The 23233-nt window shown below is 47.0% G+C and overlaps 3 protein-coding genes across 4 annotated transcripts in view; 1 reads left to right on the top strand and 2 right to left on the bottom strand.

Annotated features, from left to right (window-relative positions):
* Positions 1-6522, bottom strand: part of LOC308147744 (sodium-driven chloride bicarbonate exchanger-like) — a gene marked incomplete at its 5' end in the record, with an annotated part of 34929 nt that extends 28407 nt beyond the window's left edge. For both annotated transcript variants that reach the window (XM_080520069.1, XM_080520070.1), the window contains 2 exons: positions 5365-5394; positions 6475-6522. In XM_080520069.1, coding sequence (XP_080376195.1) covers positions 5365-5394; positions 6475-6522 — 78 coding nt within the window. The remainder of the gene's footprint in view (positions 1-5364; positions 5395-6474) is intronic.
* Positions 6523-9108: 2586 nt separating this feature from the next.
* stk24b (serine/threonine kinase 24b) lies at positions 9109-14639 on the top strand. The gene is made up of 11 exons (XM_080520057.1): positions 9109-9259; positions 10414-10644; positions 10733-10789; positions 11428-11536; positions 11733-11890; positions 11964-12149; positions 12233-12381; positions 12464-12587; positions 12669-12737; positions 12826-12962; positions 13041-14639. Exons 1-11 carry the CDS (start codon positions 9218-9220, stop codon positions 13084-13086), a joined length of 1308 nt encoding a protein of 435 aa, XP_080376183.1. The 5' UTR covers positions 9109-9217; the 3' UTR covers positions 13087-14639.
* Positions 14640-16760: 2121 nt separating this feature from the next.
* Positions 16761-23115, bottom strand: LOC308147834 (solute carrier family 15 member 1-like; the record flags this gene model as incomplete). The annotated part of the gene is made up of 22 exons (XM_080520167.1): positions 16761-17619; positions 17709-17816; positions 17901-18038; positions 18120-18234; positions 18319-18426; positions 18750-18796; positions 19071-19211; positions 19288-19407; positions 19499-19580; positions 19704-19792; positions 19879-19911; positions 19991-20035; positions 20117-20206; positions 20309-20395; positions 20473-20555; positions 20914-20997; positions 21151-21241; positions 21558-21657; positions 21800-21919; positions 22511-22652; positions 22835-22921; positions 23109-23115. 22 exons carry the CDS (start codon positions 23113-23115, stop codon positions 17392-17394), a joined length of 2145 nt encoding a protein of 714 aa, XP_080376293.1. The 3' UTR covers positions 16761-17391.
* Between the last annotated feature and the right edge of the window lie 118 nt (positions 23116-23233).

Below are 23233 nucleotides of genomic sequence, written 5' to 3'. Positions count from 1 at the left end.
TCCAGTTGTATGATGGGAAATGGAGGCTGCAGTGTTTGGCTATTCTCTCTAATCTGACACTTTTCAGTTCTCAAAATTTATCAAATTGATGTTTTTGATATGAGCTCGGAGCAATATGGATTGGTGTGTTTGACTGCTGCTTTGGCATCCGTATAAAGTAAAGGATTATGTACAGTATTATCACCTAAGGCAAGAAGCTTAACTGCTCAATGCGATGTGGAGCTTGTCCACGAGATCTTCTCTAAAACAAGAAGTATCCCATCTAAACTGACATGCGAGCTAACATATCTGAGTGTATCGTTATCAGGATAATAATCCTCTGGCTTCTTTATATCTCGGTCTCTCCGAGCATGTATTTATTCTGTACACTGATGCAAAGATGAAAACTGCTTTTAATCTAATGCTTACAGTCTTAGCGACACAGCAGCGGCTGCATGTGGACTGAGGATTAGTCTTTGACAAACAAAAAAATGAAAGCTAAAGTTTTCATCTTCACATTTGTACAATTGTACCAGATGGGAACAAAAACACAAGAGGAGAGGGGGGGGGGGGGGGGGAATCAGTAAAGGCAACACGAGCAGGGCATATTAACTATCCGATTGTGTTATGATTGAGGGTGGGACGAGTTACAAAACAACAGGGAGGGTGTCTCCGGGCCTCATCCTCAGATTTGTCTGTACAGCTTGTATTCAATTGTCTTGGCACAGATACATCCCGGGCCTATTGATTCTCAGCAGCTTCTTTTCCAGGAACCTGTATACATTATCACACCACGCACTGGGAAGCAGATATGTGACCTCCTTTCTGCGCACCTCCGATCTCTCCCGAGGCTTTCATGGCAGCAGGGATGATTAACGTTTGCATTACGATACCTTCAAATCTGGGCCAGAAGGTGTCTGTTAAAACGTCGTCGTTGACGACTGCAAAGCCAGGAAACATCCAATCAGGTGTGCAGAAAGTCCTCAAGTAACTGTCTTTTCCCTTCAATCTGTGTTTCTGGACTGTAAGGAGCCTGAGTAATTCCATAGCATGTAGCTAGCTTCAGATGAGAGATGGATTATGAGCCGTGGTACAAGCCCAATGATTGGCTGAGAGCATCTGCTGCCACGGTGTTCATCTCTACAGATGGCCATGGTTACCGTGGCAATGGCAGCGGGCTCAGCATCGGCAGTAAGACAGTGAGGAACGTGCTACACTTCTACATCACCACTAGTTTCGGACACACAGCCGTGGTACAGATACAGCAGCAGGAGTGGGTGAGACTCAAAAAAAAGAAAGAAAAGCGTTAAGCAGCGTTAAGCATGACATGCTAACAGCAGAATCAATCAAAACAACAACGTGTTTAAAATCCAACAAATCTGACTCCGAGCTTCTGTTCACCCGCTTGTGCCTTTAGAGATCACCGGGGTCAGCACAGTGGCCATAAGCTCCTCTCTCGCCCCGCAACAACGGTCCCATCTGTCGGCCGAGCTCCTCGGGCCCGTTCACTCACACATCAACACATATCTCCGTCTCTGCAGCATGGGGTCCAAGCCTCCTGCTGCCTCTTGACCAAACACGCATCGCCTTCAAACACTGCGGTTACAGCAACTTGTCGGGTCAGGGTTTAACCTCAAACGTGCATCAGAAACTCAAATACTACATATAGCATTACAATTACAGACACATCAAGTAGTGTTTCCCTTTAGATGCTCTGAAAGCTTCAACCTACCTGGTAAGCAAATCCTTTATTGAGGTCCACTGACAGCATGTTGTGCCTCCTGTCAGGTCAGCGCAGGATGCCTGCTAAGTCCCCTTGTGCTTGCGGCAGTTGTGCGATACGAGGCTGAGACTCAGGGCCCGGGCCCCGGTCTGAGCTCGGAGTCTGACTGTTGTAGGAAGAGTCAGAGAGAAGAGCGGAGAAAGAGAGAGTCAAAGTGTCTGTCTACGCCTTTCAGTCAGAGCCTCTCCTCCTCCTCGCGTCAGCCGCTCTGCCCATGCTGGAACACGGCAGCAACCTCACCCCGACGAGCCTCGCCAACACAACATGGGAACGGAAACGGGGGGAGCACAGCTGAGCTCCGGCTCTGCCTCCGACTCTCCCTCTGTCTCCGACAGCTCTCATCCAGGGCAGCATCAAATGTTTCTGACAAGCGTCCATCCGCCAATCCCCCCTCGAGAGATTAGCGCTCTGACATCACCGATGCTGTGCGGCGCACAGTTTTGCTCTGCTGAGCCTTCCAGCTCTGTGCTTCAGTTACCTACGAGAGTCTCGGGTCACAAAGAGTCAAGTTGCAGCTACGTGTCCCAGCACAGGTCACCTCAAGCAGGGGAAGTAAAAGAAGAGCGTGCTGGTGTTAGCGCATCGCTGTACACAATGCCCGCATATTTAAGCGTCTGCAGAACCTACCTGAGGCAAAGGAGCTCATCTCCGCCTCGAATGCATCGTCAGCGAAAGCGATCAAGACACGGTGTGCTAGAAACGGATCCGAAGGACCAAGCAGATATTTCTGCCACGCTGCACCTCACAACTGTCAGAACACAATACCGCTGCCATTGTGCCCTGTGTCATGACATTTCTAAAAGTTTCCATCAGCAAACGTGGTTCGGGTGAGGATCGGGCTGCCCTGATCTACTTTACCCAGAGGTTGAAATTCCTGTAAATCTCTCCCTTCCCCGCACCATCTGTGTCACATCTTCTCCTCAAGCTCTGTAGCCTCCTCCTCTACCTACCTCCATGCCCACCTCGCCACACTGACACGGCTATAATTATCCGTGGAAAGGAGCACAGCCGGTCTCGGCTGCTGACTGCAGCGGGGAGGCTTCCTACCTTCCAGTCCTGCACAGTTGGATCGCTGAGTTGCACAGAGATTTCACACTGATCCAAGAACACCACGCACAACAGAACAAGCCCGGCTGATTCTGAACACGTTTCCTCCGTCTGTTCTCACTGATCTTCTCAAATCTGAGCCTGAACTCGGCTCTAACCAGGACGCCTTGCAGAGAGCCCGCAGTAAGGACCATGTCGAACAAGAACCGGGTCCACATGAAGTCAGGTTGTGACGACACTGGTCCAATCTGTGATGCTACACCTCGAACCTACTCTCCTCTGAAGGTAGTAGATCGTAAGGTTAACCGCACACCCACAGGTAACACACACTCAAACACAAGTGCTGGTAAGACTTTGTTTTAGCTTAGTTGGAGCACCTGAATTTGCAGACTGGACACCAAAGATCACAAGCGCCTCTGACAAAGAACCTCCTCAGAACATCGACAGCCATCAACTCCTTCACTAGCATCAATGTGGCAGTGGGACTGAAACCAACTGATCTCGAGAGGCAGCAGCTTCTGGGACCATCACCAAGTCTCACGGAAGTCATTGTGTGTGTAAATGTTTCCAACTCAGTTTAATAACCCAGTTTTAGCCATGAGCTGTTCACAGTGAGGGCAACAGATTTTCAATTGGAGTTTCTCGACCTGAATTTAAATACTTGCCTTTTATTTCTTATTTTTAGTTTTATTCCATTGTTCAATTGTGATTATTGCACTTTAGTCTTATTTTCTTCTATTTCCACTCATAGCTGCTTCCTGGCTGTAATATGATGGTTAATAATGACTGTTTATTCACAATATTCATAAAGGCCTGAGGTTCTCACAAGCGGTTTTTGGCCAGTGGCAGACACTTTGTCCTCCGCCTGGCTTTCTGCCCGCTTGTTGCGTAAGCAATATTTTGTCAGGGCCGGTGACACGCACACATCAAACCTCGCTGCTCTGCCTCCACTCGAACTCTCCAGAGCGGTTCCTCATGCTGAAAGCTTTAACTCCACTTAATTCCTGTCACCTACCGTCATTCATTCATGTCAGCCCGCCGTGAATGGCAGATACGCGCGGACATGTATGACAGTCAACGTCTAAAAATAGTCACTGAGCAAGCTGGCTAATTGAAGACATAAACCATACAGCTGTGTGATATTACTGTAGATTAGCAGATAAATGTCATCATATTGACAACATCATCTCTTTGAACTGTGACTTCGCTGGTGGGAAACCACCTGGATTCCTTCACATTTCCACTTATGACCATACTTTTAACACTGTCTTGTGTATGTCGTAAAGTTGCTATTCTTCATGTTTTTAAAAACTTGCAAACAGAGTGCAATCGATTGCATGAACGTTAAATGTTTGTTTATGTCTGTTTTTCTAAATGTGCGTGTCAGCTGTTCAAGGAGAAGAAACCAGACCAAGACAGCAGCACCAGGGCTGCAAAACCAAAGCAACATGCTGCAGGATGCTGAATAACCTTGAGGGAAACATCTTTAGTCGCCATTTGAGAAAAAATGTAATAAAAAACTGGACTTGTTTGCATCACTGCCTTCCGCTCCAACATCCAGGGGGAGAAAAAGATGATCCCTTTGTGTTTCCATCAGTGCGATTCAGGCACGGCAGACGCAAATACATAAAAGACGTAAGTAGACAGAAGAGAGCGGGGAGGGAGACCGGAGCTGCTATTCAATGTGGTGTGTGTGTGATGGGGAGAACATGCAGACAACGCAGCAGCTACACTATGCAATCTTTGAATTAGTTATCAAAAAGACTGCTCTGATGCTGCCAGTGCATTTCTCACAACAACACAGATGTATGAGAAAATGAATCATGGTTGCATCATAGCCATTGTACAGTAATTGTACCATATGATAATCATATTGTTATAATACGAGTGTGAAAGCAGTCCCTCATAATCATATCATGCAGATTTTACTGAATATCATACAGTAATTGCATTGCATTAATATTGAATCATCTCTTATTATAATTATATCATAAGAAGTTGTGATATTACACCCTGAGGATGGGCCTGCTCTGAAGCTGTCAGAATACACTGAAGTAACAACAATAGGAAACTTGGTGTGAGTGGATGTTTATGCCTCTGTTTGGCTTCATGGAGAAATGTTGTGAATATTTTGGAACTGTCTTATTTGATTTTCCTTGTTAATAGTATAGCAACATGATATTAAAACATTACTGTCTTCAATCGTTTCTTATAGAAGATTCTAATTGTATAATTGGACTTTTTGTTTAACTGGAAATAAAATGGAACTTTGCTGTTGACCGCATTTGAATAACAAATTGAAAATGAAGTGGCGTACTTTTCTGTGCAAGTAAAATAGTTTTAGAGAACCAGCAGTCAGCATTTGCCTTGCCCTTTATATTTCTAGTTTTCCTGTTTGCTATTGATTTTTCTGATTGCATGTCTCTGCTGTGCCATTCATGACAAGTTTTTAACAAGTGCATTCAACTGAGTTACGATCGTTATTACTGGGCCAATCAATATGTTGTTTATTCAAGGTCATAAAAAGAAAAAGTGTGAGAGAAAGAGGAACTCACCACATCTTTGCTTTCTTGGGGACTTTGTTCCTGCAAGTCAAAGAACAGGTAGACATCAGACATGAGTTGATCACTTCATGCATTCAGTCACAGTCCTTCCTGCTGTAAATCTAACATACTCTCGAGTTTGACCTTGGAAACCTGGTAACTTGCTGAAATGGGACAGTGGTGGGACCATTTTTTTTTTCCACAGTGTCCCTGAGATTCTCACCATGCTAACACCTCACATACTCATACACATCCCCGGTGAAACCATGACAACGCTTGCAGCTTGCTGCGTAGGCGGAGGGATGGAGGGAGATGGGAGGGAGGCGGTGAGTTACAGTGATGGTGGAGAGACCACACTGCATTGAGACTGCAGGGGGAAACAGAAAAGACATCCCGCCAACTCCCACGCTTCACCCCCACCCCTAAAAAAAAATACAAATAAAATGAAAGAAGCGCTCCACCCTCTATCCTCAACGGAGCACATCCACAAATAGCAGCTGCCATTGATTTGCCTCCAGGGAAATCACCACTTTCAAACGTGGCTGAGCACAAAAGCAAATATGCAGCTCCGGGGCTTCACAATGCCACTGAGAACTGTCTCACCTGAATGTTAATGAGCACCGCCTGACCACTGTGTGCAGGCCCTGCCCTCAAAGGTGCTCTTCTGAGAGGGACTTCAGACATCTGAGCTAAGTGGACATGTTCCATCCATCCATGATGGCTGCAGACTCTCCCAGGTGACACTGGGCTGAACTGGATGCATATAGAACATCACCAGATGGCATTTTTATAAGCCTAAATAGCCAAACAGGTATAGATAATAACAGGAGGGAAGACAGAGAGGGTACCTGTCTCCCTCTGCCTCCTCTCCCCTGATCCGTGTATGGTCAAGCAAAAGCTTGGCAGCAGCCCTCCTATGGAGGACACAGACCAGTGAGACCCGCGTGAGAACCGGTGATCATCTTCATGCCTCCTTCGGTGATGGTGCGCAGCATCCACTACAGACAGGCCACACGCACGCACCGGCCACGCGTCGGGATGCGGCGGAGAACGAGCCCCGCACAGGAATCAGCCGAGAACCGGCAGCCGGCTCGGGCTCCGAGCGCGTGGATGCGGTCTTACCGTGGGTAAAAGCGGCTCCATTTGAGCCCCTTGATCCGTGATGTCCATCTTTTCTTCTCCTTGGCTTCACTAACGGGAGAATCGTGATGCCCTCCTCCGCCTCTGTCGAACAAACGTAGGCTGGGAGAGAAAGAGATTTAAAAAAAACCCCCCAAAAAACAGAGAGGCTTCTCTTCTTCCTCCTGTTCTTGTTCCTCCTCTTGTTGATGTGATTGCTCTCTCCTCACCTTCATTCACCGGTCCCCTTTTGTCGAGTGGAGGAAGCAGAGCATTCCCGTCCTGTCCTACATAATTTACGCATGAAGGAGGGAGGCAGTGCTTCTTCCCTATGAACACGCGCTCACAAGTGAGCCTGTGCGCACAGTTTTATGCAGGAATTCAACTGTGGGGGGTTATTCCTTCATGAATATATATTGCCTTTCACATAAGCGGGAACAATTGAGCCTGTAACTGTGCGGGGATCTCGAATGGAAAATCTGGGCATCATGAGATTAGATTTTTAAAGTCCAGAACACGATGTGATCACTGTAGAAGAGGCCAGATTCCTTTTTTCAAATCCAGCTTACGGCTAAAACCAGCGCCTTCTTCTGTCAGCAACCCATGTGGATTTTCTCCAGTACAGACGTGCGTCACACACGCAGGCCGTGGCGGGCCGCCCTGCGCTTTCTGCATCTGGCATATCGTGCGTAAATGCGTTTTGGACACCGTTCCGCGCAACAAGAGCCGCAGCGGCTTTAAAGCGGCTCCGGCCATCCTCCCCGGGGTATTTCGAGCCGAAGCACGCAATGATGCGCCGGAGAAACGACGCACGAGGACGTGTGTGAACGTGGCGCCCTCGTCTGGTCTGACTCACGAAGCGTCAGTCAGGTCGACAATGTGATTGAACCCGGTCATAATTATACAGGATTTTTAATGTATTGCCTAAAAAAAAACAACATTTAACCGTACAGTTTGTACTCAAAATATAGAAGGAAAAAAAAAGGCCTGAAATGTAAGTTTTTCTCCAGACATCATGAGCAGGAATGATGTGGTACTTTAGAGGTAAACAGGCGGATATGTGCACATTTTCCGGTTTAAGTTGGTGCAGAATCTGTTTTCCATTTGAATTTTTAAGGGGAAATTTTAAGTATTGTACTTGTTTTCCAGTAATTGTTTGAACCTCTTGCAGCACACTTCAGTGTGCACTAATACATGTTAATCTCTCTACCATCACCCAGTCTCTTCAACTAAAGTCAAAGTCAAAGTCAAAAAGTGGAAATAATCAGTTTTATTTGAAAACAATAAGATTGCTGTTTTTTGTTTTTTTTATAAAGGTTTGTGAATAAAATACACCGATATTCTATTTGGAATGATTCCAGAAAGTCTCAGTAAAATAGATTTATTTGCATTTTCTGTAATTGTTAATTCAATGCAGTGATTATTAGTTTCACCTACTAATTAACTTGTTTCCAACACATTACCGTGTATGTTACACTTATTATGTCAGGCATGGTGTTATATATTTATTTTAAATGCAATTATGCTACACTAGAGAAACCATTAATGTAATAACTGTGAATACCGTAATAATATATTTCCATTTTAAACGTAATAAAGCCAATACAGTAGAATATTGTTTCGTCTTTAAATGTAAAAATATAAATAAGTAAACAATATTTGGCATTTTAAACGTAATAAAGCCAATAAAATAAAAGTATTGGGCCATTTTAAATGTAATAAAGCCAGTAAAGTAAAGGACATTTTAAATCAAATAGTCAACAACAGAAAATTGTGTCCATTTTTAATGTAATTAAACCAATAATCTAATAATTACTTTTTTTATGTTAAAACAAAAAAAGTCAATAGTGTCATGTTTTGCCAATGATTCGAGTCAATATTGACGATTGATGGATGATTATATTGGCTTAGTTCACCTGTAATAACAATGTAAACAGAGGATGAGTGTTGCTGATGACAGCCCGGTGGCGATGCAGACCACCCGGCCCCCCCGGCCGGTCACCGGGAGGGAGGGTGGGTGGGCACCGAGTCGGGACGTCCCCGCTGATCCGGATCCGGATCCGCCCCGCCAGGCGTCACGGCAGCACCGACAAGATGGCCGAGAGTACAGGACGAAAGTGAGGGAGGAAACAACAACAGTGGCGAGCGCAGCCCTGCGGTGAACAGCCCCGGGAGGCGGGACTCGGCGGCGGGAGGGTGCGGGACTCGGCGGGCCGGTGCTGGGCGGTGCGGGGGGGAGGGGGGGCGCCCGGAGCCTCGAGCGGCCGCTGAACGGAACCTTCGTCAGGTCGCTGGCTCGGCTAGCCCGCTAGCCATGGTGCTAGCTGGCTGAGCGCTCGGACTCCCGGAGGCTGACAGCTCGCTCCGGACATCCGGACGCTAACGGTCGTCGCTCCGCGCTCGTCCGGTGCGATCGGGGAGGGAGGGTGGAGCTGCGGGACGCTGCAGCGGCGGGACGGTCTGCGGGACTCCCGGACTCGGAACGAGCGACATTGCGGATTTCTGTTGCGTTAGCATGTTAGCATTAGCAGCCGCCTGGTAGCTGGCTCAGCTGTTTCTTTGGAGGAGGGGGGGGGGGGGGGGGCGACGGTGGAGGGCGGGGGTGGGGGGGGGTGGGGGGGAGCTCGGGACCGGACGGTGTTCCCTCCGTGTGCACGTACCTGAGGCGGCTGTCAGCACACCTGGAGGGGAGGGGAGGGGGCAGGTGTGAGGCGGAGTGATCTCTGGACATCCCGGCTGCTTCATCATGGCCCACTCTCCCGTCCAGGGCAACCTGCCCGGGATGCAGGTAAGACCCGAGGAGACACCCACTGCCTGGACACAATGTACAGTCACTGCCCCCCCGCTGCGAGGTATCCTCGATCACTCCCACCGCCGGTGCACACTGAGCATTAAACAGCCACAGGAGAAGAGTGGTGTCAGCGCTTTAGGTCCCTGCTGTGTTGTTCAGCCGGAGAACTGCTCACATCACTCTTCCTAGACTCCGATGAGAAAGAAGCTGCAGCACGTTTCCAGTCCAGACTGAATATTTGCCAGAGTTTGGTCATTTGGAGCCTTGTCACTCTGATCCATGGCCTGCATGCTGGCTCAGACAAGCTGGAATCACACCACTCACACTTTCAGTTTTTTCTTAGTGGTCTGAGGTCCTCTCCCATCTCCCAAAACACAGTTTGGTTTTGCATCCAGAATCAATCCGATCAGGTGTGTTGCAGCAGAAACAGACCGTTAAACAGGCTGGACACCCCTGTACTGATGTGCTGAAATGATTTGTTTCCGCTGAGACTTTTGTGACATCAAGCCTTAGACTGTGTTGAATCAGTTATTTGCCCTGTCAGATCATGTAACACAAAATCAACATTTAATGGTTATTATTCAGCGATAATGAGGCACAGTGTGAACGTCACTTTTTGTCACCAACAAGGAATAATCATTGTTGTGCTATTATTAATAACGCTGACACGGCTTTAATACTCCTCAGACAGGAGGCTGCCTGCTCCTCCAGTGGATGTCGTCACAGTCACTTGCTGCTCAAGCTGAAAAACGTTCCTTCCAGTTTGAGAGAAAGTGTCCGATCGATAGAACGGAGCCAACGTGTGGAGCAGAATCTTGAAATCTGACTTTGATTTTTGAACCTGCCTGTTATCCGACCGTTACACTCTTTCCCTCTCACTCTCCCGTGTCTCTCTCTCTCTCTGTGTACACAAACACAAGGCGTCGCAATGAGTGAATTAATGTTTCCTGTAAGAATGGCACCCTGCTGGTGTTTCCTATTTACTCCCCAGCATTCAGTTCTTTTCAAACGTTCCTTTTTTTATATACTTTTTTTATCCCCGTTCTGTTCTGGCCTCGTGCTTCGTGTTTTTCCTTCCTTTTTTCTTTATTTTAAAAATCCGCCTCCCCTTTCCTCCCCTGCCTTGTTCCGCCGCCCCGTCCGACCGGCAGAACACCTGCGCGGACCCGGAGGAGCTGTTCACCAAGCTGGAGCGCATCGGGAAGGGCTCGTTCGGCGAGGTGTTCAAAGGCATCGACAATCGCACGCAGAAGGTGGTGGCCATCAAGATCATCGACCTGGAGGAGGCGGAGGACGAGATCGAGGACATCCAGCAGGAGATCACGGTGCTGAGTCAGTGCGACAGCCCCTTCGTCACCAAGTACTATGGCTCCTACCTGAAGGTGCGTCGGAGTTATAAGAGTTCCCTCGATAATCCAAAATCAAACGACTCCAGTGACCCGACAACGTCTCGTGTCTCGCCTGCTCCAGGACACAAAGCTATGGATCATCATGGAGTATCTGGGTGGAGGCTCCGCCTTAGACCTGGTGAGTGACACTCACCCCCCCCCCCCAAACAACCGTTAAACCCCGAAACTCGAGAACCGTGACGACGTGCAGCTGCACCGTGACGACTTCTTCCTCTTGAGCTGTCCAGTATCGAGGCGGTGCGTCTGGGACAATGTGCTTTTTTTATGCACACATCTTTGAAACAAGTCCTGCACTAAAATAACAAAAATTCTGGAATTTAACTCCTTGAGTGCCAGTTTAAGTAATTGATGTGAATTGTTTTTTTGTTTTTTTTTAAAGGCATAAAAACAAGTTAATAAATGACAGTATTCAGGCAGGCTAAAACGATTAACTTCCTGCTGAACTGAATATTTTGGGATGTTTAGTGTCAGTCTGAATGGGTGCAGACTGTAAGCACTTTGACACTATTTGGTTTCCACGGCAACAAGTTTAGAAATGTGCTCGACGGACTCCCACACGTCCTAAATCAAACGCGGCCCGAGCGGAGAACTCTCAGACGGAAGGTTTTGAGTTGAAACAACGGAGCGAGGACATTCCGCCATCAGTTTGAGCTCCGGAGCTCACGGGGTTAAATTGACACGGTCGACTAAAAGACGTTGAAGAATGGAGTGATTTATGGCCGCAGCTCAGGCTCACCGTTTGTTCTCCTCTCGCAGATGGAGCCCGGCGCTCTGGACGAGACGCAGATCGCCACCATCCTGAGGGAGATCCTGAAGGGCCTGGAGTACCTGCACTCCGAGAAGAAGATCCACCGGGACATTAAAGGTATCGGCCCGACTCCCACACTCGGATATCACGAGGCAGGTTAATGGCATTGACATCCAGTCCTGCCTTCAGTCATTACGTAGCTTGTATTTCAGCCGGGCAGGGAGGCGGACGCCTAAAAGGCTCCTGACGGCTGTTCCCTCTTTATTAAATGAAGTGGAGACGGAGATCAATGGTCTGATCTGCTTCCCTGCAGCTGCCAACGTGCTGCTGTCGGAGCACGGCGAGGTGAAGCTGGCCGACTTCGGCGTTGCCGGCCAGCTCACGGACACCCAGATCAAACGCAACACCTTTGTGGGGACGCCGTTCTGGATGGCCCCCGAGGTCATCAAACAGTCGGCCTACGACTCCAAGGTGGGTTCAAACGGGGCCGCCTCCGCCGCCGCCATGTCGGTTGAATCCGTATTGACCTCTCGGGCTCCCGCAGGCTGACATCTGGTCTCTGGGCATCACGGCCATCGAGCTGGCGAAAGGAGAGCCGCCGCACTCGGAGCTCCACCCCATGAAGGTGTTATTCCTCATCCCAAAGAACAACCCGCCCACGCTGGAGGGCAACTACAGCAAACCGCTGAAGGAGTTCGTGGAGGCGTGCCTCAACAAGGAGCCCAGTTTTGTGAGTGTTGGACCCGGCAGAGTTTCCTCTCCGCTCTGATCCCCCCCGCTCACCCCCCCCCCTCCCTCTCCGCCGCTCCACAGAGGCCCACCGCCAAAGAGCTGCTCAAGCATAAACTCATCGTCCGGCACGCCAAGAAGACGTCGTACCTGACCGAGCTGGTGGACAAGTACAAGCGGTGGAAGGCGGAGCAGTCCAGGACCGCCGAGTCCAGCTCGGACGAGTCCGACTCGTAAGTCACGGAGACGCCCCGCCTCATTTTCTCGCCCCGAGATCCACAAGTATCCGAATCCTCTCCGCTGTCGTCCAATCAGGGAGCAGGACGGCCAGGCGTCGGGCGGGAACGACTTCGGCAGCGATGACTGGATCTTCACCATCCGAGAGAAGGACCCCAAGAAGCTGCAGAACGGCGAGGGGCAGTCGGCGGCGTCGGACCAGGTGGGACCATCGAGAATTCATGGTGTTCCAAAGATCCCTGGGTTTTTTTGAAAGAGAAACTGACTAAATTGTGTGTCGCAGACGAAAGACATTCCAAAGAGGCCTTATTCACAGAGCCTGGCCACAGTCATCTCTCCTGCACTTGCCGAGGTAAAACACACACGACGACCACACGTGTTTGTGTGCGGCTGTATTCCTCATGCACATTTCCAACCTGTTGCCGTGTGTCGGCGAGCAGCTGAAGGCACGACAGGAGCAGGTGAACGGGAACCCGATGGTCCTGGACCAGCTGAGGGAGGCCATCCTGCTGGCGGAGGAGGCGTTTCCCGGCATCTCCGACTCCCTGGTGGCTCACATGGTGCACAGGCTGCAGAGGTAACGCCCCGTCGCCCTCGTGTGATGAGCCATGGCGTAGGTGGGCCGGCAGCTTACAGCTCTCTCTACTTCTTCCAGCTTCTCCACGAGCAGGACGTCCTCCTCCTCCTCCTTCTCCCCCTAGTGCTGGGCTGTATGGCCGCCCCGCCCTCCCAGGCCCTCGCCCCACCAATGCCACACAGGTCAGAGGGCGGCGAGTCGGTTGTCATTCAACACCAGCTGACTGCATTTAGACTCCCGTGTGGATAGGGTGGGGGGGTAGGGGGGGGGTGCTATCACTCGCCTGTACAAATGACTAAACTCTGCTGAGGAGGAGGAACTCGGCGGAGCTTCTTCTCGGCAGTGAGGAGGAGGAGGAGGAGGAGGAGGAGGAAGAGGCAGAACAGCCTCATCAGACTATGGACTTGCCTCATTCCTCCAAAATCTCCCCCTGAATCCACAGCAAGACTACAGCCAACCCCCCCCCCCCCCTCAGTGCAGGCTGCATATCCCCACAACCTCTGACAGCATGCTTGATGAACCTGCAGGGACGCCGTGTGTGCGTGTGCGTCTGTGTGTGCGTGCGATAAAAGACTCCCTGTTTCGGCAAACTGCAGCATTCTTAATGAAACCTCAGGTAAAGTGCTTTAAGTGGACTTTTTCCTTGGAGGCAGTGGGGGGTGTTTGGGGGGGGGGGTGGTCGCCATGCTGTACATGCGAACAGGAAAGAATCACTGTGTACAAAATGGTCACACGCATTTTGTAGATACCGATCAAGTTTGGAGTTTGGACGGAACAGAAGATGCCTTCTTCTCCACCTGCACACGCTGCGGTTCTTCTTCTTCTTCTTCTCGGTTTGCTTCGACACTCATCAGTGTTTCCATCAAACTCATTTCAATCATCCGCTGAACGGTGCGACTAACCCATACTAAGCTCTGTAGGGGCACGACCTTTGTTTTTGTAGTGCGTCAGGTTGTTGTAGGACGAAGGCGCTGAGGAGTCGGCCGCCGCCATCCTCTCGATAGAACGTGTGGGGAAAAACGGCAATCACATGGCGAGACGTGGCCAAACAGGACGAATCATCACCACCTGCTATAGAAGTGCCATGTCCTCTTTTACGCTCTCACCACATATTTGTAGTATGATTTGCACCTTTTTTTGTTATTTTCTAATTTTCAGCTGTTTTTTTTGTTTTGCACTTTGAAAGTGTCGAGTATTTAAAGAAACCCGTACGAGGAGGAAATGAAACAAAAACCCAACAACAAACCGTTAAAAGTCGCTAATAGCCATGTTTTACTATATATGTTTACTTAAGAGTTCCAGAATTTACTACTGTGCTAATGCAGCAATAATGTTGAGGAGTTGCATCAAGACGCACTTATCAACACAGGGATGGAGAGAAATTAAGAAATATCTGATATTTTTATAACTGCAAAGAGTTACGTATGGAAAATATGGAATGCTTTATGGATACGGCAAAAAAAAGAGAAACAAAAAACATCTATACCTTATACAAAAAACATATGCTATGGAAATAACTACAAGATGTGTACATTTGGTCTTCTTTATCATAGCTGACAGTTTATAGTACTGTATATAATCTTTGCTTGTGTCATTTGAGAATTCCTGAGTTAAATGTAAGCTCCTTGTAAGCTTTCAAAGTGACATGAGAAATAAAGATCTAATGCTAACTGACAACTCGTCTGTGTGTGACTATTTCAAAGGGATTTGTAGTTTTTGGAGGCAAGTGTGACACTTATCAACGATTCCACTGGAGGTTTTATCATGCTGAGCTTTAAAGAGAGAAATTCAAGTTGACTTTAGTGAGAACCTTGCTGTCTTCTCTTTTATTTTAAGGGTAAATTTGATTTCATTCAAGAATAGAAAAAAAGTTCAATAGTTGATTCATATATTCTAACAAACCTCTCAACATGGAAGCATTTCAGCTTTTATTACCTGCTCCAGTACAAGATGCATTGCATTAGAGGCATTTATATAATAAAATACATAACATAATAAATTATTTATTATGTTTATTCCGTTAATACTCTATTTTACAGTACATTTTTGTGTAGTCTTAAATGTATTAGTGCATACATATTTTGTTTGTATATTTAAATATTTACTTGCATATCTATCATCAATATGTGAATTTATATCTTTAGTATTGTGTGACTTATCAGAAAGCTGTTTTATAGAAATATCTTGTTTTATATTGGTTCTACAGAAAATGTAATTCCTTTATAGCCTCTCTGATGATCTGATGTTACTGAGACTGAACATCGCAGCAGATAAAAAACACACATATGGAAATCAACATGATATTGACTGACTCCAGGGGCGAACTCTTTACACAATTCAAATAATCAGAACTCCCTGAATTTTTAACTCATTCTTACCTGATTTGGTTTCATACAACCAGCAGCCTGGAGGTGACGTGGCGGAATCTTTTGTCGTGACCTGAAACCCTGACATATGTGGCAATATTACAATCTTAATCATACATTTCAGTGTGACAACTTACATTTCATATAATAATAATCAATATACCTGTCGCTGCAAGCTGGGGGGCGGGGCTTCAGGCGATCAACCAAACACTGGCAAGTGTGCGATTTCCTGGTGTTTCAAATTAAGAGGTTCCCCCGGTCACTTCCTTTAGCGTCTGTCACTTAGCAGATGTCAAAGTAAGAATCACAGAAGTTACGACACTTCGAAATGTTATATTAAACGCAGCGACGGATTTCTATCGGCTTTTTTTTAACACCTGCTGTTGTTCGCGGCAACCAGTTAACATGGAAAGCTTTTAATCCGAAACACCGGCGTTTCTGCCGCTTTAAAAATGTAAGATTAGATTTGCGTTTGACTGCATTGGTACTTGCGACATATTTCATTGTATTGTATTTATAATTATTTATATTTTGATATTATTGTATTTGGTGACTTGATCATTTAATTGTTTTAGTTCAATGTTTCTTTATTTTATGTTACTTCTTGCTATGTTAAAAACATTTGTTCCTACCAGAGTGTTGCGGGTACAGCCCAAATAAGGGGCGGACAGCGTGGTGAGTGAGGACCGGGGTTCCTCGCTTCGTCTGGCGCTACTAATAAAAAGCCTGAAGCTGTCTTGCCGTGTTGGGATTATTAATTCAGCACGGAAGCGAGTAAAAATTAAGAAGAGCTAAATTAACTGTAATCCGCCTAACCCACTGCCTATGAGACGTGAAGCCGAACAACTTTTCAGGGTTACAATAATCTTATCAAATTGTTGCATCTCCGTCCAAAAGTTTAAATTTTTTTTATTTGTCTACGTGATTAAAATATATACGTAATAAGATTTTGATCACAACTCAGCTCGGGAAACTTCGCCGTTGCGGTGCTCCTCGTGAAGTTGTGTTCTGCGTGCGTCGCCTGCACCTGGCCTGTGATTGGATGCTGCTGCGTGGTGCGTTCAAGGTGTTCGGAATTCATATGATTGTTTTGATAAGGCAAACTACCGATTAACAAACTAAACTGAACGCAGTTTACAATTTCTTCAAAATGTCTGAATATTTCTACATTGAATGCATTAACAGAACTGAAACTGGAAGGTTGTTGCATTGTGTGAGATGGAGAAATGTAAGTGATGACATGATTCTTTTCTTCGCAACTCTGTTGTTTCAAATAACTCAAATTTTGTGCCCATTGTAACACAAAATGTAATTGAAGGTTTGTGGAAGAATAAAGTAGTGAGACGCTGAAAGAAAATATATTCATGCATGTGTAGATGTCACATCTCTGTGTGTCGGTTCTTTATTGGAAACCTTGAAGAAAAGGGTATACAGTGACATCACATGTTGAAGATTTCCTCCAGGAAGAGTTGGATCATCACACATACATACAAATCCATACATTACAATACAAGACTGTGCTTGGAAATAAATACAAATGTTGAGATTATACAAACAAAATAAAATACTAAGCATTGATGATAATCCATACATATCGAGATGATAATTATTGAATTATGTGAGTAACCTCTTAAAAAAACCATTATGAGCAAAAGAGATGTTTTTTATTTTACAAAACATGTTCAACCTTTAAAATGAAGACAGTACAGTAAAGAGTTTTGCTGCTGTTTTATCTCTTGCAGCCATTTTTAAAGGATTTAACTGGTTGAGTCATCGCTGTTTTGACTGTTTTAGACAGTTTGAATTTCTATTTTCAGTTTCTCACAGTATTGGCCATTTTTCAGACATTTTTAGTCCATTAGCTGTTTTGCCATTAAAAGCCCTTTTCAGAAGTCAAGAATTTTTAGTCCCTTTAAGCTTTTTGAAAAAATAGAAGACTAAACAAGGAGCCACTCCACCCAGAGGGGCTGAAGAGACACATGTGGCCCCAAAAGGTTGCTCTAACCACTACATGTTCAGCTGGACGCGCTGAATTTCACCTCAGACCAACAACTTGACAAGCTTTACATCTTGGTTTCAGCGCCTTTGTCTCCTGAGCCCCTCCTCTGGTTCATGTAGAGTTGTTGGACGTCCCTCTTGTCCAGACTCACCCTCTTCCTCTCGTCAAAGTTGGGCTGTGCAAACTGGGCTTCGATCTTCGCCGGATCGATGTAGGTGTAGAAGTAGGCCATGATGGAGAAGATGAAGCACACCAGCACCAGCAGCGAGGAGAACAGGATGTACTCGGCCCACTGATGCACACAGAGATGTCTTGTTTCATCGCATTGCACGTTTTGTGCTTCTAAGAAAAGCCCCTTCATGAACATCTCGATTCCCTCACCTGATCCTCGAGTGTCGCGGCCTCGGCAACGATCAGCACGATGATGTTGCCGACGGCGACGGTGAGCAGCCAACCAGCCTGCAGCACCGCCTTCATGTTGCTGGGTGCCTGGATGACACACACACACAGATGCTTAAAAAGGGCTTTTTAACGCAAATCACCGAAGCCAGTCAGAACTACAGCGCCCTCTACCTGCGAGTAGGCAAACTCCAGGCCAGTGACGGAGAAGACCACCTCCCCCACGGTCATGAGGAAGTACTGAGGGATCTGCAGGGCCATGTGGATGGAGTTGGGAGTCATGTCCATGATCGGCCGGAGGCTCTCTGTACACTGAAGCACACAAATGTGTTAGAATCGTACGGAGCTGTGAGATCTCAGTTCTGAAGCGGCCCGTTGAGGATCGTGTCTTACATTTGCTCCAAAGGCGAAGGTGGGGGGGATGATGATGGTGTAGGAGCTGCCGAAGCGCAGATTTTGAATGTAGACGCACTTGTTTCCAGAGGGATCCATGATGGTGAACCGGGACCTGCAGGTGGGAGCACAGAGGAGCGGTCAGAGCTGAAGGCGCCCCCTGCTGGTGGCGTCACACTGAAAGACAGGTCAGACTTACTCTCCTTGAGGCACATCAACATAGAAGGACATGTTGTTGATAAGGGCGTCCCCAAAGCTGTCGTCCCCCACCGTCACGTTCAGCATGGACGTCCAACCATTCAGGAACCTGAGGAAAGAGAGCTTGTGTCAGTTTCTAGTCACATATGAGAGACGAGACAGCAGAAAGGTCTCTATAGTTCAACTTGGGCGTGTTCTGCTTGGTCATTATCTCGTTTTGATTAGAGCTGCTTATCAGAGAATTTTATGAGCCGTCCTGACTGCTGCTGATGTTGTAGAAAGCTCCTTCCTTGAGGAATAATCTCTAATAACAAATCCAGCTCAATCAGCGAGCATGAAAAGAGTGAAGGGAGATTAAGGGCAGTCTGATGTAATCATTTTAAATATTGCTATTAGATATGACTATCTATAGCTACATAACAGTAAACTCACCTGATGGAATTAGCACCTTTCTCAGGTTTTGATGTGATGTCCGAGAACTGAAGGCAGAAAAACACGTGATTATCCCAAAGGTTTACTGATAACAAGAGATACAACACAAAGTGAACAAGAATCACATGAAGTTTGTTTTTAAAGTGGAAAAAAGCATTACATGCTAAATATGATGACTAAACCAGGGTTCTGTGATGCTTCCAGCATATTTCTATGTTTAGCAAAACTATATTTAAACATTATGAGATGATGATATTCGGTAGAAGGAGGCTCAGTGGCATATTTCCTCGCTAAGCAGTTGTTTGTTTCTCGTCAGCTCACCATTCGATACCACACTTCAGCGCCATCCTTAAAGATGACGATGGTGTTCCTGCTTCCATCAGTTAAGTCTTGTGCTTGAGGAGCGCCGGCGTCCACACTCACGTTAAAGGGCTCGGTGAAGGCCAGGTAGTCTGGACTGGCCTGCAGGAGCAGAGTTGAGTTCACCACCTTCTCAAACCCGTAAGCACAAATGCAACGGTGTGTGTGTTTCACGTACCTCCAAAGGACTCAGCGGGAAGTTGTGGCTGCCGGCTGTGACGTTGATGGTCTGCCCCTCGATCATGTTGATGAACTTGACTTGGCTCTCTGTGCCTTTGGGGAACGTCGGCAGAGTTTCCTGCAGGAGGATCCAGATTGGTGTGAGGGGATTCGTGTGTGGTGAGGAAATAAACACAACAATTACAAAAAGCCCATGTGGGATCACTTACATCGATCTGTAACTGGACCAGAGCGGCAGCAACAAACGCAAGAGCGGCGAACATCATCCCCACAGTCATCCTCTTCAATGGGCTGCAGGACAAACACCGGCACAGTTATGACGGCTTCTGAACGTCGGTTCATCAGAACCGTTATCGGGAAAACATGAAATAGTCAATATGCAATATAGTGAATCCAACTGATTCCAGAACTCACGTGAAGTTTAAGTTGCACTTGGCAATCAGAGGGTAGATGGCGCTCTCCACGATGGGCACCAGAACCAGGATGAGGATGGGGTTGACGGTCTGGTGCGGAGGGAGAGTTACTGTTACCGCTGTGGGCGGTTGATGATGTCGGCAGCAAAGTGTGTTCAGTGGCATGAGTGTCTCACCTGCATCTGGTCGGGCTGGATCGTCATGAAACCCTGAAGAAGGAAGTCAGACTCACTTTTAGACAAGTGTTTGCACTTAGGAGGCGTGACAAGTGTGGAAATGAACACTTACAAAGTCTCCGTCCATGGTGGTGGCCTGGAGGGTCCATCTGGAGCCCTGGGGGGGTGTCACTTGTTATTTTCTGTTATTCAGACTTCCAATAGACGAGAGCTGGTGAATGTGGACAGGCAGACGTACCTGCTGGTCGAACAGAGCCCAGAACATGGGCAGGGGGATGTAGAGGAACAGCACCTTCAGCACCATCTTCACCTGAGCGATCAGCAGTTTCTAAACACAAGTGTCAGCCACAATTAGCATCCCTGGATGTTTACTTTTTCGTTTGTTGGTTTGTTTTTTTAATCCCTGCAAATGTTGATGCTGAACGCTCACATCATATTTCTCCTCAGCCCAGTCCATCCAGTGCTCCCTCTTGGGGTACGCAGAGCCATAATGCCTGAAGCGATTACTGATGGCAAACTGTGAAAACAGGCAGGACGACGGTCAAAATAACGACTCGCATGGAAGCTTTTCTAGTGTGAATATGGTCTTCTTACCTCAACACATTTGCAGAACTTCACCATGATGTTTCCCTGAGGAGCGCTTTTAGTGTACATCCCACTTCCAACAATGAACACGACTGTAAACGCCAAAGAGACACACTGTCATTATTTAGTAACGCCGCAACAGAGCAGTAAACCTTTACAACCTGGAATCCAGTAATCGATCATCAAAGCTACTCTTATCTTGAAAAGCACATTTTAAAAGTGTCATAAAAGTGAAACGGAGGTGATAAACCCTCTCCAGCTTAACAGAAACAAGGATATCAACTGACTAGTTGCCAAAACTTCTCAATCATTGGTCCAACTACGTTTGACTTGGGAGATGTTTTGTCTACATCGTAGCTCACTTTTGAGTTGTTGTTTTATGGACAGAGAAATTCAAATTATTCAAGAGGGGAAATAATGTGTCGGGAATGTTTGAAATGGCATTCTTACTCAGAGCGACCACCATGAGAGCAGCGGGGACGCCGAAGGCCAGCGGGTAGCACTCCCTCTGCGTGTGGATGCCACACTCCTGAGCTGCACACACACACACACACACACACACACACACACACACACACACACACACACACACACACACACACACACACACACACACACGAAGGTGATTGAGCTGCCCGTGCGCCTCAGCGATGTGTTCAGTGGAGTGACTGTGTTCAGGGGGTCTACCTCTGAGCAAGGGGGTGATGATGGTGGACAGCAGGCTGCCAGCGTTGATGGACAGGTAGAAGATGGAGAAGAAGGTTCCTCTCTGCTTTTCCTGTTTGGACACACGCAAATCCCGATTAGCTGTGGAGTTACCTTTGCCCCCGGCCTTGAGCGACCTTATAAAGTCCCAGAGGTGCATGTGGTTATTAGTTAATGAACAGCCAGCGGGGATGAAACCCTGATAGAAGAAGTGCTGAGCAGATGAAACTGATAGCAGAGCGAGGCGTCAATTCCTCCGCTGTGTCCGTTACAGTGTGTTCAGGGGAGAAAGGTCGTCGTCTTCTGATCATGAAGATGTAGCAGTGTGTGTGTGTGTGTGTGTGTGTGTGTGTGTGTGTGTGTGTGTGTGCCGCTGATGATCGCCCCACCTGATCCTCCTGAAACTGGTCTCCACCAAAAGCAGCCACGCAGGGTTTGATGCCTCCCGTCCCCAGAGCGATGAGGAGCAAACCCACCATGGACAGAGCTCTGCGGAACAAAACCAACACACACACTGTTGGTCAGCACGTGTGTGTGAGTGTGTGGTGTGTGTGTACGTGTGCGCGCGCGTGTGTGTGTGTGTGTGTGTCGGTGCTGTGTTTCTGTTGGGTCCGATGTGTCTTCAACTCACATGTGGACGGTCATGTCGTCGGGTTCGCCGTCCCGGTCTGCGTCTGTGATGTCGTGGACGGCGCTCACCGCCAGGATCACCTGACCCACCGCGTAGACGACGGACAGATAAACGATGGTCCTGCGTGGACAGGAAGAGGCCAGTGCAACTTTAAACACGCTCAAAATACGAAAATGAAGGATACATAATAGAAACTACACACACAAAAAAAAAGATTTTAATTCAATTCACTCGGTCAACAACTCACAAAAATATGTGTTTATTTAGGGCTATATTAAACCTATACATTTCAGACAGGCTTGTTTTCACACATAGTTTTATTTTAATTGCACTCAGATCAATTCAACTATTTATTCTTTATATGCAAGTGCAGAGCTCTCTTATCAATTTCAGATAAATGCCAGTAATAGTTTTGATTAAACTGAATTTAGTTTAATTTTTACTCAACTCAGTTCAACTGAATTAATTTCATTTCTATTCAATTCAATTATATTTTTTCCATCTTATTTCATCCCAGGATTAATTAAATTGAACTCTATTCTCCATCAAATTTTAAGTTTCCCCTTCCATGAGGGCACAGATTCACCAAATCAATTTTGGCTTTACTATTTCCCAAACGTTGTTCAAACGTCGATAAAACTCCCTCGTCACAGTAAACTCGATCCATCATAACAAAAAATAGATGAACAAAAACATCCGACTGAAACTCACTTGAACTTGCCGAGCCATGAGTCGGCCACGATGGCGCCCAGGATGGGAGTCAGGTAGCAGAGAGCCACGAAGGCGTGGTAGATGGTGGTGGCGAAGTCATCGTCCCATTTCAGGAAGTACTTAAAGTACAGAACCAGCACGGCTGCAGGGATAATAGTTCAAGATACCCATCGTGAAAATGCAACGAAAGGAGACCGTCATAGTCTCAGTAACGACTGCTTTCAAACAGATCTTCCATTTGATTGCAACAGTTCTTTATGATGCGAGTATCAATTTTATCTTAAGATCTTTGCGTTTCACCGTGAAGTAATGATAATGGTTCACCTCGCATGCCATAGTAGGAGAAACGCTCGCAGAACTCATTGATCACAATGAAAAAGATGCTGATGGGGAAACCAAAGATGGTGGCCTGTCATTGGAGGAGGAAGACAGTCAGGATGCATCACTGCTCACATGCTTTTATCAACAACAACAAAAAGTACTTACACTTTTCTTCTTGGGCTTCTTTAAATCTTCGTTGTCTGCAGAAATTAGTCATATGATGAAGGATCCAAGACTTTACAGGTGGTGCTCATCGTCTGTCTCGCCTGATACTCACCTGCCATGGCTGCTGCGTGTCCCGAACTCGAATCCAACGTTTCCAGAGAGAAAGTAGAGCTCCAGCCTCAGATCCTCAATGAGAGTGAGACGAAGCCCGATGGACCTTTAAGTAACCTCCCATCA

This window comes from Blennius ocellaris, assembly GCF_963422515.1.
Source record: "Blennius ocellaris genome assembly, chromosome: 24".
NCBI lineage: Eukaryota > Metazoa > Chordata > Actinopteri > Blenniiformes > Blenniidae > Blennius > Blennius ocellaris.
Note: the sequence above shows the minus strand (reverse complement) of the source record. Positions and strands in the feature narration are given on the sequence as shown.

What these genes read in the sequence shown, in the direction of transcription:
- stk24b (XM_080520057.1), top strand. Translation starts at nt 9,218, where the DNA reads ATGGCCCACTCTCCCGTCCAGGGCAACCTGCCCGGGATGCAG. An exon ending in AGTCGGCCTACGACTCCAAG is followed by an intron (nt 11,891 to 11,963) that starts GTGGGTTCAAAC and finishes GGGCTCCCGCAG; the next exon opens with GCTGACATCTGGTCTCTGGG. An exon ending in ATGGTGCACAGGCTGCAGAG is followed by an intron (nt 12,963 to 13,040) that starts GTAACGCCCCGT and finishes TACTTCTTCCAG; the next exon opens with CTTCTCCACGAGCAGGACGT.